Source organism: Bolinopsis microptera, chromosome 8 (assembly GCF_026151205.1).
Source record: "Bolinopsis microptera isolate Bmic1 chromosome 8, MBARI_Bmic_1.0, whole genome shotgun sequence".
Classification (NCBI taxonomy): domain Eukaryota; kingdom Metazoa; phylum Ctenophora; class Tentaculata; order Lobata; family Bolinopsidae; genus Bolinopsis; species Bolinopsis microptera.
This window is the reverse complement of record NC_087079.1, coordinates 16,900,707-16,919,979: the sequence shown is the minus strand read 5'-3', so window position 1 is coordinate 16,919,979 and position 19,273 is coordinate 16,900,707. Positions and strand designations below refer to the sequence as shown.

The 19,273-nt window shown below is 38.8% G+C and overlaps 1 protein-coding gene across 1 annotated transcript; it reads right to left on the bottom strand.

The window, feature by feature from the left end:
- Positions 1–1,723: 1,723 nt before the first annotated feature.
- Positions 1,724–19,272, bottom strand: LOC134820210 (uncharacterized). Its single transcript, XM_063830432.1, has 11 exons — positions 19,138–19,272; positions 18,739–18,862; positions 18,137–18,402; positions 17,749–17,975; positions 17,414–17,565; positions 17,131–17,233; positions 16,526–16,703; positions 11,936–12,029; positions 11,651–11,781; positions 11,322–11,414; positions 1,724–1,849 (listed from the first exon to the last, which is right to left on the bottom strand). Exons 1-11 carry the CDS (start codon positions 19,261–19,263, stop codon positions 1,724–1,726), a joined length of 1,620 nt encoding a protein of 539 aa, XP_063686502.1. The 5' UTR covers positions 19,264–19,272.
- Between the last annotated feature and the right edge of the window lies 1 nt (position 19,273).

Below are 19,273 nucleotides of genomic sequence, written 5' to 3'. Positions count from 1 at the left end.
CATAAGCAAGCCCCCCCGTATTAAAGCCAGCATTATCTTGTTGTGGGGGGTGGCTACTTACTTGACATAAGGCGAAAATGCAAGCCCGTAGTAAAGCCAGCATTATCTTGTAGTAGGGGGGAGGCTACTTACTTGGACATAAGGCGCATAAAAAGCAGCCCCGTATTAAAGGCCAGATGATCTTGTAGTTGGTGGAGGGCATTACTTGGACTTAAAGCGCAAAAGCAGCCCGTATTAAAGCCAGCATTATCTTGTAGTAGGGGGAGGCTACTTACTTGACATAAGGCGCAAAAGCAGCCCGTATTAAAGCCAGCATTATCTTGTAGTAGGGGAGGATACTTACTTTGACATAAGGCGCAAAAGCAGCCCTATTAAAGCCAGCTAGTATCTTGTTGTAGGGGGAGGCTAACTTACTTGACATAAGGCGCAAAAGCAGCCGTTATTAAAGCCAGCATCTCATCTCTGTAGTTGGGGAGGGAGGCTTACTTACTTGACATAAGGCGCAAAAGCAGCCCGTATTAAAGCCAGCATTATTCTTGTAGTAGGGAGGCTACTTACTTGACATAAGGCGCACCAAAAGCCAGCCGTATTTAATAGCAAGCATTTATCTTGTAGGTAGGGGGAGGCTACTTAGTTGACCACTGATGGCGCAAAAGCAGGCCAGTATTAAAGCCAGCATTAATCTTGTAGTTAGTAGGGGGAAGGTACTTACTTTGACATAAGGCGCAAAAGCAGGCCCGTATTAAGCCAGGCATTAATCTTGTTGAAGTAGGCGGGAAGGTCTACTTACTTGACATAGGCGCAAAAGCAGCCCCGTATTAAAGCCAGGCATATCTTGTAGTACTAGGGGAAGGCTTATCAGCGATAACTCTCGACATAAGCCGCAACTAAAGCACAACCCGCCCTTTTTAATGCACACATCGCCCCATTTTCTTGTAGTAGGGGAACGGTACTTATTGAATTTTAAGGCGCAAAAGCAGCCGTATAAGGCAGCATTTTCTTGTAGTTCGGGGATGGCTACTTACTTGACATAGGCGCCAATAAGCAGCCCGTATTAAAGCCTGCAGCTTTATCTTGTCGTTGGGGGAGGATACTTTACTTGACTTAAGGCGCAAAAGCAAGCCCGTATTAAAGCCAGCTTTATCCTTGTAGTAGGGGGAGGCTACTTACTTGACATAAGGCGCAATAGCAGCCCGTATTAAAGCCAGCATTATCTTGTAGTAGGGGGAGGCTACTTACTTGACATAAGGCGCAAATGCAGCCGTGTTATTAAAGCCTGCATTATCTTGTAGTAGGGGGGGAGGCTTACATTACTTGACATAAGGCGCAAAAGCAGCCCGTATTAAAGCCAGCATTATCTTGTAGTAGGGGGAGGCTACTTACTTGACATAAGGCGCAAAAGCAGCCCGTATTAAAGCCAGCATTATCTTGTAGTAGGGGGAGGCTACTTACTTGACATGAGGCGCAAAAGCAGCCCGTATTAAAGCCAGCATTATCTTGTAGTAGGGGGAGGCTACTTACTTGACATAAGGTGCAAAAGCAGCCCGTATTTTAAGCCAGGCATTATTTGTAGTCTGGGGGAAGGCTTAACTTACTGGAATAAGGCGCAAAGCAGCCCGTATTAAAGCCCAGCATTTCTTGAGTTGGGGGGGAGGCTACTTACTTGACTATAATGCGCAAAAGCACGACGTATTAAAGCCAGCATTTAGATTGTAGTGGGGACTTACTTCGACATAGGTGCAAATGCAGCCCGTATTAAAGCCAGCATTATCTTGTAGTAGGGGGAGGCAGTAAGGATCTCAGCAGTGTGGTAGAGATATTCTATCAGTGCTGTTCCTGTCGGCAAACCCTGAAATCATAACAATGTGTTGTTAACATCTGCTTGATTACGGCTTAGTTTCTATTCAAGTATATGATAAAATATTACCAAAACTTCAAAAATCATCATATGATTCAAATAGAAGAAGATAGAAATGCATGGAGCTTTAAAAATTCGAGCTATAGAAAGCGTAATGTCCACTTATTTTATTGTAGTTGACGAACGAAATGAGAGTTCCACTCAGTGTGTTTTAAAAACTTAATTCTTTGTCGAAGTTTCGGCTACATGCCTTTGCATAAAACTGGACGTACTGAAAACTTACATAGCTGCAAAGTTTACATTGTTAAAATTATCTATTAATACTACGAAATATAACAACAACAAATAAAACATTTGAAACACAACAACAATCACAAATTTTTCCCCAAAAGAAACAATAAAATGAAAACGGCTAAAAGAATCCAAATCGGCAACAAGCCCGTGAACAAATCTTCATATATACTACAAAATTTTACCAAGATAGCTCCTTCATAAAACTGATTAATCAACAAGAATTTCGCCGCGGTAACACCACGCACGATCAAATTTCCCTACTGCATACAATTTAATTGTTCTACTTTATTGTATCCCAGAGTGGTGTTTGGCGCATGTACAATGTAATAATCGTTTATATTATATTAGGCGTGCAGAACTTGAAAAATCCTGCGCGCATTTGAGGTGTCGCCGTCGATCTGAATGTGGTTTGGTTGTAGATCATTTCATACTTTGCGCGGTTTTGTTTCGTGTTAACAATAACGAGTTAACGATATGCGTATCATGTCACGTCATATTACTGCATCGTATGCCAACTTATTGACTGTAATAAAATATGCTGTCTCGTCTTAGTTATTATTTGTATCTAACATAAACTAATACATTTTGATGCTTACTCGACACATCACAGCACCATCGACTTTCGAGCCTTTTATTTGTTATACGATTCTTTAAAAGCATGCCCCAATCTTGATATTATAGTTGCTTCTTGAATGTAACTGTAAAGTAACATCTGTTCTCAACTATGTATTCCAATGCTTTCTACCATTCAGTGTCGATTAACTGTTAAATAATCAGCCCACAGCCACGAGTTTATCAGCTGACTGCTGATATCATAATTTTATTTGTTTTGACTTCAGACGTGCTGAATTTTATCACTCGGTAATTTATTAAGCTTGTTTCACCAAAATAACACTTAAATTGATGATTGATCCGTTTGTAACAGTCGTCAAGCACCAAAAACTCGTTGCTATGCCTGTAATTAATTAACACATAACCGGCGTCGCGCGCGCAAAATATACTCCTTTTATACACATAATTATAGGGGAGTGGTTTATATTGCGAAGGAGCAGACTTTTGTCATCAACGTAGGACCGTCGGGCCACCTCATATATCCAAACCCGATTACTTATTCCCTACGATCTTTTTGCCTTCGGCAAGAGTAGGGAAAAAAATTATCTAGGTTTATAAGTTCAATATTACATTAACTTCCAAGTATATTTTATCCAATCACCTTCATTTACGGACTCAGACAATTGAGTATTTATTTCTGGGTTTTCACGTTTTATTAGAACCGACTGCCACAATTGACGGTCCACATAGTCTTTATATCTTTTTCGAACTATAAACCGAAACGGTATGTTTGGCATTGAAATGTCTGCATGCTCCTCTAGGTAGTGCTTCCCCATGGCCGTAGATTTGTTGCCATCCCTTACTGATTTGTAGTGTTCCCAGGCTCTACTTCTTTTAAACCTACCAGTTTCCCCAATGTAGGACTTATTACATATTTGGCATATTAATTGGTAGCAAATGTTTTTGATCATGCAGGATTTATCGCACTGGTAGCATTTGCTGTCACTTTGTTTATTGCATTTTGTTTGCTGTAGGCTAGATCTTGTTAAAGCTTCCATGAGACGTTGTCCTGATGTGAATGTTACCCTGGTGGAATCCAAGAGGTTTTGATTTCTTAGGGTATAGTAGACTTTTCGACACGTCTGTTCATTTATATAAGGTAATGATAAGTAAGCTATTTTTGAGTTCTTTTTAGGCGCATTTTGTTTATCCAGTGTATTCTGTGTTTCTCGAATAAGTTTCTTGACAATATTAGGAGGGAAACTATTCTTCTTTAGCATATCAGCTATTCTGTTGATACTGAGATCTTGTAGTTCAGGTGTGGAGCTGTTATTGATAGCCCTTCGAATCTCATTTTTGGCTGAGTTCAGAATCGTTCTACGAGGGTGAGCAGAGGCATAATTTAGAAATATGTCCTGGCTGGTTGGTTTAACAAATAAGGAAAAATCTAACCTCTTGTCCACCGTATTCATATAGATGTTCAGGTCCAAAAATGCAACACAATCTTTGGAGCACTCATATGTGAACTGTATATCCCTGTTCAACGAGTTAATGTAGTTAAACAGCAATAGTACTGTGTCTTCATCTCCCTCGATTATGCTGAAGCAGTCATCTACATATCTATCCCACATATCTATGATTGGGAGTCCTACTGGTTTGGGGGGAGCTTCTGGTATGTAGGAATAGTCGTTCTCCATCAGAGGCAATTCGATTGTACAGTAAACATAGATTATTGCAAATGGTGGAGCTGGTTTCACACCCATGCCGAGTCCATTTAGTTGTTGGTAGAACTTTGAATCAAATCTGAAGTATCCTGCCTGTATGACTGATTTGAGGACCAAGTCAAAGTCCCCGAGGTCCATTCCATTTGTATCGATTTTATCCCTGTTGTTTTTTATGAACTTTATGATAACTTTGTGTCCTTCTACAAGTGGGACATTTGTGTAGAGGCTTTTCACATCAGCCGTGAACATTATGTGGTTTGTGTTTATTCTTCCCATCCAATGATCTTCTAATTTTTGCCGAAATTGAGGAGTGTTCTTAGTGTTAACGGGAACCAAGTCTAGTGCTTGGTTAAGTATATTGGTAACAAAATGACCTAGTCTTTCCGCTGGTGAATCTACTTGGGATGTGACAGGTCGCAAGGGTGGCGGTGAAATATCTTTGTGTGTTTTCCATGTACAATAAAACTCTGGTATACGAGGAAGATATGGATTACAATGTTCTCCGATCCAAGGTTTTCTAAGAAAACCAGAAGATTTCAAATTTCAGCCTCAACAAATTAATAACCCAGCCAAAGAACACGTTCTCCAGGCAGTGAAAGCCGCAGTTATATTGGATTATGACAAGGCCCTAGGAAAGAAACAACACCACACCACTCTGAAAACTATTGACCAACAACAGAAGATAGTTAAAGAGCTGAGAGCTAGGGACGACATTGTAATCAAAGTAGCTGATAAAGATAAACAGTTCGTGATCTCAGATAAAACTTTCTACATTAAGAAGGTAGTGGAAATGCTATCTGATACTCGTACATACAAACAACTGCCCAAAAATCCTCTTCCTCGCATGAACACAGATATAGATGGCTTGATAATTTCACTTACACAAAAATATCCTTGGATCGGAGAACATTGTAATCCATATCTTCCTCGTATACCAGAGTTTTATTGTACATGGAAAACACACAAAGATATTTCACCGCCACCCTTGCGACCTGTCACATCCCAAGTAGATTCACCAGCGGAAAGACTAGGTCATTTTGTTACCAATATACTTAACCAAGCACTAGACTTGGTTCCCGTTAACACTAAGAACACTCCTCAATTTCGGCAAAAATTAGAAGATCATTGGATGGGAAGAATAAACACAAACCACATAATGTTCACGGCTGATGTGAAAAGCCTCTACACAAATGTCCCACTTGTAGAAGGACACAAAGTTATCATAAAGTTCATAAAAAACAACAGGGATAAAATCGATACAAATGGAATGGACCTCGGGGACTTTGACTTGGTCCTCAAATCAGTCATACAGGCAGGATACTTCAGATTTGATTCAAAGTTCTACCAACAACTAAATGGACTCGGCATGGGTGTGAAACCAGCTCCACCATTTGCAATAATCTATGTTTACTGTACAATCGAATTGCCTCTGATGGAGAACGACTATTCCTACATACCAGAAGCTCCCCCCAAACCAGTAGGACTCCCAATCATAGATATGTGGGATAGATATGTAGATGACTGCTTCAGCATAATCGAGGGAGATGAAGACACAGTACTATTGCTGTTTAACTACATTAAGGGGGCAGGGGGGGGTCTTCGTGGAAATTTTCTCAAAATCGACTTTTAAGTTGTTTCTGATAGAGGGGAGTTATATCTATCAGATGCTTTTGATCCCGTGGAAAAATATCGTTCCTAGCCGAAATTATTGCCGGTCAAAGGTCAGCGCGTGTGTGTAATTGTATTGCGCGAGCGATTTTTGATCGCGTGCCCTGAAAATCGAGTCTAAAAATCTATCTTCTCCTACATTTTTTGAGCAATCACCCTGAAACTTTCAGGATATGTTCTAGGGATCATTTAGAAGAGATGAGCCGGGCAGAATTTTGAGATAGGCCTGTAAACATTTTTTATTCGATTTTGAAAATCTTGGACCTCGAAAAATCATCAAAAAATGAGGTCCAAAATTTTCAAAATAGAATAAAAAATTTTTAAAGGCCTATCTCAAAATTCTGCCCGGCTCATCTCTTCTAAATGATCCCTAGAACGTAACCTGAAAGTTTCAGGGCGATTGCTCAAAAAATGTAGGAGAAGATAGATTTTTAGACTCGATTTTCAGGGCACGCGATCAAAAATCGCTCGCGCAATACAATTACACACACGCGCTGACTTATGACCGGCAATAATTTCGGCTAGGAACGATATTTTTCCACGGGATCAAAAGCATCTGATAGATATACTCTAGTAGCAGGGAATAGTTGAGTGTGCACTTCGATGTACACGATTTCTGACAACACAGGGTTGTTTGTTAGATCATTCTTAACCAAAATCGTTTAGGTACGCAATTTGTGTCGCTAGACATAACCCTACAGGGCAAATTTTCTAAATTACCCTCAGTCGCGTATACGGGATTTTTGTATTTCAGTTCCTAAAGGTCATAGAGACTTAAATTTTAGCTTAAAATTACCGCAATGGCCACATTTATATACAAGTTATGAAGCAACATAAGGTCTCCAGTGCTTTTTTTTATAGATATTGTCAAAAAACTGTTTTTTGGCTCAGCGAACCAAAAATGGCACTGAATTTTGGTAACTTGAACTAGGAAGGTCGTAGAGACTTGAATTTTAGCTTAAAATGACCGCAAACATCATATTTATATACAACTTATAAAGCAATATAAGCCCTTTAATGCTTATTTGTTAAGATATTGACAAAAATCAGTCATTTTGGCTACACGTGTGAGGAAAAATACCAAATTGGGCAACTACTTTGGTCTTTTTTTGACAATTTTTGTGCTCAAGTTATTAAAATGTGCTTTGCAGTTGTAGATCGGATGTTTTCTTCCAATATTGGTTTCGGTATAAATCCGGAAGCACCCGGTTCATGGGTGATAGGGGTTAAAAAAATGTCAGGCGATGGGCGAGACAATTGTCTGAATTTGGTTATAAAATCACTCTTTGCTAGGGTTTGCTTTTTACCGCTACATCGATCCGCTTTCTAACTACTAATCATCCCCCTCTACATCATTGATCATTCTCTTTTAGATACATGATTTCTATAAGTTCTTGAAGGTACATCTGGCATGATGTAAAGTCTATATCAAAGCATTTTAATGTGGTCTTAACAAGTTGCAAGATATTCAAGTTCACTAATAAAACAGAGATTGTAGGATATCGTTCTTTTAAATATTGAGTAATTTTGGCTACACATGTGAGGAAAGATACCAAATTGGTTTACCAAACGAAGATTGTAGGTTATCTATTATTCTTTACGTGATTATTGACGAAACTTCATAGTCAAACCTGTATTATTTTTAATATTTAATATTTATCCATACTTTCCATAAGACTATATTATTGTGGTTACAATTCGATTACATCAGTATTTCCAAGCAAAAAACTGTCCCAAATTTCTCCTCCGAATACGGTCCGCTAGTTCGAAATTTTAGCGCTTATAAACGTTATTGTTAGACATTACATTAGGGTAATACTATTGAGACCAGATGTAGTGATCTATTCAGATAAAGAGAAGAAGGGCATCTGAATGAGGAGAACTTTGCTTAAGAAAAGAAGATAAGGGGGAGATATCAGCAGCTGACAGAAGAGATTGAAGCCAACGGATGGGCTTGCAAGCTCCAGACAGTAGAAGTTGGAGTTCGAGTCATTTACAACTGCAGCCTCCAAACCTTTATGAACCACCTGAACGTAAACACTAAAGAGAAAAAGGCCTGCATGAAGATCGCTGAAATTAGCATGAGGGCACCATACACCATCTATCTGTCCAGAAACACCATTATATGGACAGATGATTGGGAGTTAGGCCCATAAAACATGTTTGATACCGCTATGAACCCGTCATAAGCCGGGGACTACCATGGAAGTGATATTGCTGTGTCGCTGAAAGACCCTACTACCATTCAAAGATGTACCTTATCACGCCAAGCAGTTATGCTTGTAGGTGAATACTGGATATGCAATTATATAGTTGAACTACTGTATAATACTCCATTCAAAATAGATTTAAGATGAAGTTAATGTACATTTTACAACATCCGCATCCACATCGTTTATCTGTAATCAAAAAGTTACGCTTTGATTTCCCGATTCAAAATGTTTAATACTGTCAACCCGAATAATTTGATGATAACTTAAGATGTACCTTTGAAAGTTAGTATTACCTTGGAAATAATTATTTTTACAAACTACCGTTCAAAACCCACAATCATATTACAACGTCGTGGGGTCAGTCGATATTGTTGCTAAAAATCAGGAGCAAGCGTCTTGAAACAGGATACCATAAATCTGTATAAGTTTTAAGTAGTTTCATTCTACTTTTAATATTATTATTGGGTCGTTTACGTTTAAATTATATTTGGCTATTTTGTAGCCTCCCCCTCAAAAAGCCCACAATTACTCAATATGTAAAAGAAGGATATCCTACAATCTCTGTTTTATTAGTGAACTTGAATATCTTGCAACTTGTTAAGACCACATTAAAATGCTTTGATATAGACTTTACATCATGCCGGATGTACCTTCAAGAACTTATAGAAATCATGTATCTAAAGGAGAATGATCAATGATGTAGAGGGGGATGATTAGTAGTTAGAAAGCGGATCAATGTAGCGGTAAAAAGCAAACCCTAGCAAAGAGTGATTTTATAACCAAATTCAGACAATTGTCTCGCCCATCGCCTGACATTTCAGGGTTTTTAACCCCTATCACCCATGAACCGGGTGCTTCCGGATTTATACCGAAACCCATATTGGAAGAAAACATCCGATCTACAACTGCAAAGCACATTTTAATAACTTGAGCACAAAAATTGTCAAAAAAAGACCAAAGTAGTTGCCCAATTTGGTATTTTTCCTCACGCGTGTAGCCAAAATGACTGATTTTTGTCAATATCTTAACAAATAAGCATTAAAGGGCTTATATTGCTTTATAAGTTGTATATAAATATGATGTTTGCGGTCATTTTAAGCTAAAATTCAAGTCTCTACGACCTTCCTAGTTCAAGTTACCAAAATTCAGTGCCATTTTTGGTTCGCTGAGCCAAAAAACAGTTTTTTGTCAATATCTATAAAACAATGCACTGTAGACCTTATGTTGCTTCATAACTTGTATATAAATGTGGCCATTGCGGTAATTTTAAGCTAAAATTTAATTCTCTATGACCTTTAGGAACTGAAATACAAAAATCCCGTATACGCGACTGAGGGTAATTTAGAAAATTTGCCCTGTAGGGTTATGTCTAGCGACACAAATTGCGTACCTAAACGATTTTGGTTAAGAATGATCGAACAAACAACCCTGTGTTGTCAGAAATCGTGTACATCGAAGTGCACACTCAACTATTCCCTGCTACTGGAGTAATATTACTCCCCTCTATTAGAAACAACTAAAAAGTCGATTTTGAGAAAATTTCCATGAAGACCCCCCCCGGCCCTGCCTTAACTCGTTGAACAGGGATATACAGTTCACATATGAGTGCTCCAAAGATTGTGTTGCATTTTTGGACCTGAACATCTATATGAATACGGTGGACAAGAGGTTAGATTTTTCCTTATTTGTTAAACCAACCAGCCAGGACATATTCCTAAATTATGCCTCTGCTCACCCTCGTAGAACGATTCTGAACTCAGCCAAAAATGAGATCAGAAGGGCTATCAATAACAGCTCCACACCTGAACTACAAGATCTCAGTATCAACAGAATAGCTGATATGCTAAAGAAGAATAGTTTCCCTCCTAATATTGTCAAGAAACTTATTCGAGAAACACAGAATACACTGGATAAACAAAATGCGCCTAAAAAGAACTCAAAAATAGCTTACTTATCATTACCTTATATAAATGAACAGACGTGTCGAAAAGTCTACTATACCCTAAGAAATCAAAACCTCTTGGATTCCACCAGGGTAACATTCACATCAGGACAACGTCTCATGGAAGCTTTAACAAGATCTAGCCTACAGCAAACAAAATGCAATAAACAAAGTGACAGCAAATGCTACCAGTGCGATAAATCCTGCATGATCAAAAACATTTGCTACCAATTAATATGCCAAATATGTAATAAGTCCTACATTGGGGAAACTGGTAGGTTTAAAAGAAGTAGAGCCTGGGAACACTACAAATCAGTAAGGGATGGCAACAAATCTACGGCCATGGGGAAGCACTACCTAGAGGAGCATGCAGACATTTCAATGCCAAACATACCGTTTCGGTTTATAGTTCGAAAAAGATGTAAAGACTATGTGGACCGTCAATTGTGGCAGTCGGTTCTAATAAAACGTGAAAACCCAGAAATAAATACTCAATTGTCTGAGTCCGTAAATGAAGGTGATTGGATAAAATATACTTGGAAGTTAATGTAATATTGAACTTATAAACCTAGATAATTTTTGATTAATCAGTTTTATGAAGGAGCTATCTTGGTAAAATGTTTGTAGTAGTATGAAGAATTGTTCACGGCTTGTTGCGATTTGGATTCTTTTAGCCGTTTTATTTTATGTTTCTTTTGGAAAAATTTGTGATTGTTGTTGTGTTTCAAAATGTTATTTGTTGTTGTTATATTTCGTAGTATTAATAGATTATTTTAACATTGTATCTTTGCAGCTATGTAAGTTTTCAGTACGTCCTGTTTATGACAAAGGCATGTAGCCGAAACGTCGACAAAGAATTATGTTTTAACACACTGAGTGGAGACTCTCATTTCGTCAACTACAATTAAAAATAAATGATTGACCCACTCATAAGAGCAAAACAAGATTACCAGTAATGTCCAATTAATGAAAAGTGAAAATGTCATTAATGGGGAGGCGGGCCTTTCCTGGTTCTTCCTTAATTCGATTCTAATCACAACATGCACTTGGTTAACATAAAGATTGGATACCTCTTCAAGCAGTAGCAAGTTGCACAAAAACTCTAGCTGAGAGGTAAGGTCCTTTGTTTTCCAGATCAACTGTATAAGACTGGAAATCGGGATCTGTAAAATTAAATTTTAAGGTTAGTTCAATAAATAATGTTGAGATGCATAAAAGATTATATTATGGTTAATTTATAATATGTTAACCGTTACTCGATTTCCCGAGTTAAAGTTCCATGTAAAATTGTATCGTCACGGACACCGGACCATGAGTCTATGACAGGGTTGTGATTTAAGGTTCTCTCTTTTTTTTAAAGGTTTTAAGGTCCGCTCCCAACCCTGGTCTATTATCAAACCTGGCTTAGAAAAGCTTGGTACAGGTTGAGATATTGTTCCACTGCAGACACGAGACCTTTAACAACGTTACCGTATCTCTCAACAGTGCTGTACTGATCACAAAACATCTTCAGACGCAGGTACAGGGTCCCTGGCAGAAATGTAAGTGAAATAAGTGAGGAGACAATAGTTATACAAAATATACATCCACCCTATTAAATAATCTGAATTTATTTACCCTTCCACGTGTCACTACCAATTCAATCATTTCTCAAACTGGATACTGGATAGTGCACAGATCTTACCGGAGTAAGCAATAGAGTAGAGGCAATCAACAAGAGAGTCCGGAGAGACACCCGTGTAGCAAATGTTCTGGAGCGGAACAAACTCAACCTTCGTCTGAAGATACGAGGAGTTTGAGCGTTTGAGGATATTAGTTTGTAAGATATTATATCACAATATCATGAATATAAATGTCACTTCCACTTTCACTTTCACTTTCACTTTCACTTTCACTTTCACTTTCACTGTAAGAGTTCAGTAACTGTAAACTAATTTCATGGCCTTTCTCGACAACGCAGATACTCATAGAGCTTATCAAATAGAAACTTTTCTGCTGTTTCCTTGATTGAGGTACTGGAAGTTCTATTCACAAAACAAAACTTTGATAAACGGAAAATCATCAGAATAGAAAGAGATTTTGGAAGATTTTTGAAGAAGCTGTTTTCCCGCTTCCTTGACCGAAATTTCACAGTTATGACTCAATTTTTTGCCAGTCACCAATCAGTGAGATCAGTGTGCGTGACACAAGTCGCCATTGAGGTACTGGAAGCTGAATATCGGGAGAAATCTTTGATAAAAGGACAATTTTGAATAATATGTCCTAGTAGTAGAGGACATTTTCAGATTTACGTGACCCAAATTTCACTTTTTTGACTGAATTTTCTTGAATGACCACTTACAAGGTCTTTGAGGATGGCACAGACACGGTTGAGGTACTCAAAGTTATATTCCCAAAGGAAAGCTTTGATAAACGGAAAAATCATCAGATTATAAATAAGAGATTTTGGAAGATTTTTGAAGAGGGAAGTTTTTCTGCGTCCACCTGACCGAATATTTCAGGGGTTTTACTGATCTATTTACCAGTGACCAATCAGGTGAGGTCGGTGGAGAGTGTACAAGTCGCATTCTAATGTACTGGAAGCGTACATCCGGAGAAAACTCTGAGCAATGAAAATTTTAAATATGTCCTACCGTATGAATATTCGAATTTCAGATTCTGCGACCCAAATTCACTGTTTTGACCTGAATTTTTCTTGAATGATCATCTTCACAGGTCAACGAGATGGACACAAGACACGATTTAGGTGTACTCAAAGTTCTATTTCCAAAGAAAGCACGGAAAATCATTAGAATATAAAAAGAGATTTTTGAAGATTTTTGAAGATAAGCTTTTCTAACCTAAATTTCGCGGTTTTGGCTGAATTTTTGACCAGTGACCAATCAGTGAGGTCGGTGAGAGTGACCCAAGACGTTTTCAAGTTTTGAACCAGTAATCCCGAGGAAAACTTCTGAGGAATGAAATTTTGAAAATGTCCTACCGCTAGGACATTTCAGATTTCAGCTTTCCGCGGCCCAAATTTCACTGTGTTGACTGAATTTTTCTTGAATGACCAATAATTAATAACTCAAACAATTTTTGGTCGCTTCTCATTACTTTTAGTGGTTAAACTCAGAGATGACGATTTTATAATAAATTAGAACTATTAAAACTATCATGGCAATATTATGATATTAATTCGTGTCGGAACGTAAAATATATTCCACATAATTATAACATACAATAAGAAACTAAACATTTTATATGCACATACAATTTAATCAAATTAACAATAAATAAATAGTAAGAATTCGATGTTAACAGGCATATTACCCCCCAAGGATTATTATTAGTTTAAGGATACTTTTAAATGTTCCTCCTGCTACCAAACAAAACTTTTTCTTCCTTCCTCTCTACCGTGTTTTTATCTTATAATTTCTCGTCATTATTCTCCCCTCCAGTCGGTCTGCATTACGACCTTAACATCGGGACGTACTCATAAACTTTTTTCGTCAGCCGCTTATAATCTGACGCAATTATATCCTGTGTTCCAGAACCTTCAGCTCCTCGCTCCAACCTCCAACATCTATAATGTCACGTGTCCGAGCCAGGAAAACGTTAGAAGTTAACTCACACCGTACACATCTTGGAAAGTTCGGAATTGTCACGTTTGCCTTTAAACAACTTCCGTGTTTTACAAATAAGTCTCTTCTCTTTTTAGTATAACCACAGGTGAGATAACTACTAAAATCCTTGTAAGATGCAAATGTTCCCCCAGCTAAGGTTGCATCTGTCGTGTCTAAAATATCCACTAGCAATTCCAAATCTGTCATATCAGTGAAAATGTTATCATCATCCACTAAGAAGAAATATTTTGTCTTCACATGCTCCAGGGCCAAGTTTCTACCCTGAGCTATGCCCAGGTCATTATCATCCCCGATTATGTACTTTAAATTAGTTACATTTCCTATACCCTCCATGATTTCACTAGAAAACTCCCCCACTCCATCATCATAGGCGATAGCCAACAGATCGGATATTTCTTAATCATTGACTGTACCATTCTCATGACGAGATGAGGTCTCCGAGCAGTTTTAGTAACTACAGTTACACACTCAGATAAATTATAATAAAATCTGTCAACTATATCAGGAGGGAGCAGGGCTGCGCGTGGGGCTGATTTGTTGATTCCACAAGCTGGAAAATCACATTTAGTCTTGGTTTGTGGCAGGGGGAGTAGCAGGTATTTCCTGCTCTTTTGGAAATATTTCTCTTCGATAAGAGTGATTCTGGAAGCTTCTTCGTGGCAGGTAGTGAGGGACACAGTGTCTCCGTTTGAAGGGCTGGAATTGGGTATCAGGCCCTCGTTAGACACGGTTATGGGTGAAACACATCGCTCCTCATTACCCTGGTAATTCTGGTATTTCTTACTGTGCCCTTGTAATTGAAGGTATGAACCGTTAACAATATCTAACTTGATTGCTGAATTGCAGTGACCGAGCACTAACCGGGTTATATTATTCACTATTCCCAGTTGCAAACATTTCCCTTCAAAGCCGCTAACATTTCCAATATCTCCGAAAATCAACTTCCCGTCAGGTAACAACTGGAAATATTGTTCCTCTCGAGGATTACAGAACATGACTTGTAACGTTCCGTCCGGAGAGGAACCTACACATTTTCCCTGGTACCAGAGCTGAATGCGATAAGATAACACCGGACTACCAGCCAGTAAGAGACGTAGGTTATCGTTATCTTCTAGCTTTGTGTAAGAGAAGAATAGAACTGATGCAACGATCATGGCTAGTAAGAATAATATCCGTCTTCGCTCCGACAAGAGGGTTCTTAACAGTCTCCACATCGGGTGATTGGTCATCAAACTGAAGAACTGTAAAACTTGTCAGTTAATAATATTGATAAGCTAATACAAGAAATTAGGGGGAAAATGAATGTTAATCATTTTAATAGATGTGTACGGGGTCGACAGCGAAATCTTCGAAATAGCTTCGAAAGCTTCGAGTTTGTCATAGAGGGACCTTCTAATATTCAGGCTAACAGTTTGATGACATAAGTGCAGCAAGTAAGAAATTATGAGCTTCAGTTACGGAATTAGTTTCTTTTGATCAACAGCAGATCTTACTACAAATAGTAACGTGTATCATCAGACGATTAAATTTTAAGGAACCTCATGGGGACATGGTTTCTTGATAACTAGGTAATTATCCACATCAAACTTAAACTTCGCGTAGTACATCACAGATACATCAGATCAGCAAGAGCAATCAACGAATTATTAATCTAAATCAAAGTGAGGGGGGGGGGGCGGTCGTGCCCAATTTGATCAAAATGATCACAGTTATCGAGTATAAATATGTCACTATCTCAACAACAACAGCACAAGCAACAGTCTGGCCCAAAACTAACGTAAAGTTAAAATTGTACTTGGACAAAGTTGCAATTAAACAGAGTATATACCTGTATTACAGACTGCAACATTCATAAAGCACTTGCGAGCTTTGCGAGATAGCGTGCAGAGTGCAGACGTACACGCTGGTCTGTTTTGTGACGTGACCATATAAATGGCGTGTTTTCGTTTTTATACTGGAAATGTGCGTTTAACATACAGCCGTGATCCGAATAATTTGTATTTTACCTAGGGCCTAGGCAGGGTTTGAGAAATATAGCGGTGGATCCACAAAATAGGAGTTAAGGGATCTCAGCTTATCCAGAAGATAAGCTTTTAGCGAAAGCTGTTATCGAAGAAAGCTGTCTAACTTTTAAGCACAAGGTTTATACTTTATAGGGGGTAGCACCGTCAAACTCGTGTATTTTATTTGAAAGAGCACGGTTACGACAAACGATTTGAATATAATATAATCATAATACAACTTTGTATCAATGGCGCTTTGTCTACTTTAACTGAAATGATCATACAAAACCAAAAGTACTATACAATGTAACGGCAAACGTTTGTTTTACAAATATCGTAAAATTGGTTTTTAAGTATCACTTCTCAGATCTACTATATTATGTACATTTTTCTCAAAATTCGACTTTTTGGTACAGAGCCAAAAAAATTAACTAAGTTGAAGCGCTTGAACAATTGTGCTTAAAACTTAAATTTGTAAGCTTTATGAACTAATGCAACTGATAGGGGGCATTTGCTCCTTTTTAAGAATTTGTAGTGTTTTTTAAAATCAGGACATTATTTTTGAAACACCCTGTATTTCCTCAGTTCTGCCCACTGCCCCAGTATCTACTTATACTTCGCCGAAGATCCTGTTGAATATCCTACCTTATCAAACTGAAAGATGCTAGTAGGGATACCGATGAGAACGTATTGGCACTGATAGAGAACATGTTGCTCGGTCACAACATCTAGGTCACTATACGGGGAGCACAGCAAGACGCAGAGCCGGGTGTACACTTGGGATCCTGACTCGGTCAGGTAGGGTCGCTCTTGTAGCACCTTCCTGTGTGTCAGGGAGGATTGTTAACATTGTGTAAATATGAATTGTAGGACCTTCCTGTGGGTCAGGGAGGATTGTTAATATTGTGTAAATATGAATTGTGTTACATATTGTAACAGTTACATATTGTAACAGTTACATGTAACAATTACATGTAACACTTGGGATCCTGACTCGGTCAGATAGGGTCGCTCTTGTAGGACCTTCCTGTGTGTGTTAGGGAGGATTGTTAGCATTGTGTAAATATGAATTGTGAGCTTACATAGCTGGCTTAAAATAGTTTTCGTATATATCTGGAAATGCTCACTCCATACTTGTCTAGCAACACCTGCCCTAACAGTTACATATTGTAACAGTTACATGTAATAATTACATAGTGTAACAGTTACATGTAACATGTATTACTTTAATAAATAACCAATTTATTTACCTGCCCATAAGTTCGTAGGTAGGAGTTGGGAACTCTTTGTCCATGTCCTTGTACGCTTCTTCCCAGGCTTCATGGTCGTCATCCGATTCTACACCAGAACTGTCTGGTATTTAACAAGTTAGTACTAATTAAATAATTAACAAGTTAAAATCGACCATAATTCATAATCTAAAAGTGGGTAGAATTATCAATTTACTAATATCTAAACATTACCAATCCTTTAATGAGCTTAACTCAGTAACAAGAAGATAAGGAATACCTGCAAGCAAAAGTAAGCACGCACCTGAAACAGCACTATTAGAGGGCCGTACAGGAGCAAATCTCTGTGTGATATTGCGCTGAGTCGGCTGGTAGCGCTCCTTGACAGTGGTGCGTAGTACCGGACCCAGATACACTGGCAGATCATCACTCTTCAGGGACAGGGACTTGAATATACTGAAGTTTTCAATTATAAAGGTATGCTTTTATCATGATTCTCAAGACTTTTCACCAGTTAATTTTAACTTTGTTATTTGCTGAAAAGAATACTTACACACCTTTATTACAAAAATCGTTATAATTATAAACCAGCGTGTATAATGTATATCAGTGTAAATCTGATCTGGGACGACAACCCACCCAGTAACAGTAGGCGGGGGTAAAGCAGGCAGATCAGCAAGGACAGGATTAGAACTGTACTCCTCGACACTATGGCTTCTAGAAGGGGGTGCAGGAAGTGGTAGGAGCTGATAGGTTGGCTCCGGGACTGGGAGCCCGGTTAGGGTGATTTTAGGGGGCGGCAGTTTGTTGTTGGGTGGTCTGATGAACCGTGATACTGTGGAACTCTCTGGAAATCCAGCCAAAATCTGATGGAGACAATTTGTCATTACTTGATCTAGGCGAGTTAAATATTAAAGAATGACCTGGTTGAATCTGCTTTTAGTACTTGCCGTACTGAAGTAAGAGAAGTTGGTCACACAATTTATAATCTACTGAAACAAATCCCTGTAATAATTAATAAATTTACTTTTTCAGATTGGTTAATGTCCGGACAAGAGCTGACACTGGTGAACAGCTCATCTCTGTACATAAGATACCCGGAGCTGTGTACGCCAGGCGCGCACGAGTCACCATGGTACCGGTTCTGCGCAGCAGGCAGCACGTGGTGTGGTAACACTTCCACTTGCTTGCCGGTTGGTATGAGGCCAGATCGTGGGGTTATGTGGGACACAGAACCAGCGAGAAGGGTTAGAAACTTCATCAGCCTGTCACATTCCCCTTCACCCACTTCTTCTGCAAATATTATATATGGACACATATATTAATGGAATAATGGAACATGTTGGTCAGCAAGTAAGCTAACTACATGATAAATTATAATGATGGAAGTATAGTGTATTGGCTATGCCCCGCTTACTAGTTTAGCTCTTTCTAGTCCCCTGCTACACGGCATGTAAACAGGGATTGGCTAGTTAGAGGCGGTCCGTGTAGGCCTTACACTGTGCTTTCAGCAATACTCATAAGTTGGGACGACATTCCTTCAAGAGGTGCAAACGTAGTTTGAATCGATTCAATTTTAAAGCTTCTCAGAAGAAAAAAAATAACGAAAACAGGCCCTCAAAAACTAACCTTCCAGCTGCTCTACAGAATCCTCAACAGAGTTGGTGTCATCGTAGAAACCTCTGTGACGAAGGTTATAGCAGTAGTGCGCGAAATCTTCTCTCCAGTGAACCGTATCTTCATTCTTTAAAACCTGTAACAAACCCAAATTTACTATACCCTGATTTACCATATCTCTTTCATTTCCTACAAATTTAAGGAAAGTATCAACTCAGAAAGACTTTTCAAAAAGAAAACAAGTTTCCCTGATAACAATAACCCTGGACTACATATCTTGATTCCACAGGCATCCTCCCACAGGACTGCCATACCCCAGAGGTAGGCAAAGCATCCATATGCTATCCTCTCGTGGGCCAACCAGGCCCAGCCTCTCTTAAAAAATAAAATAAAATAACCCTGGACTCTCACCCCTTCGCGGAGAATGTGACTGTACACCACATCTCTACCAAGCTTTGCACTGTCCGTGTAAACCTCCCCGAGGTCCCTCAGCAGGTCACGTGGTGAGTCCACATTCCTGACCTCCGGCAGCTCCATGACATTTCGC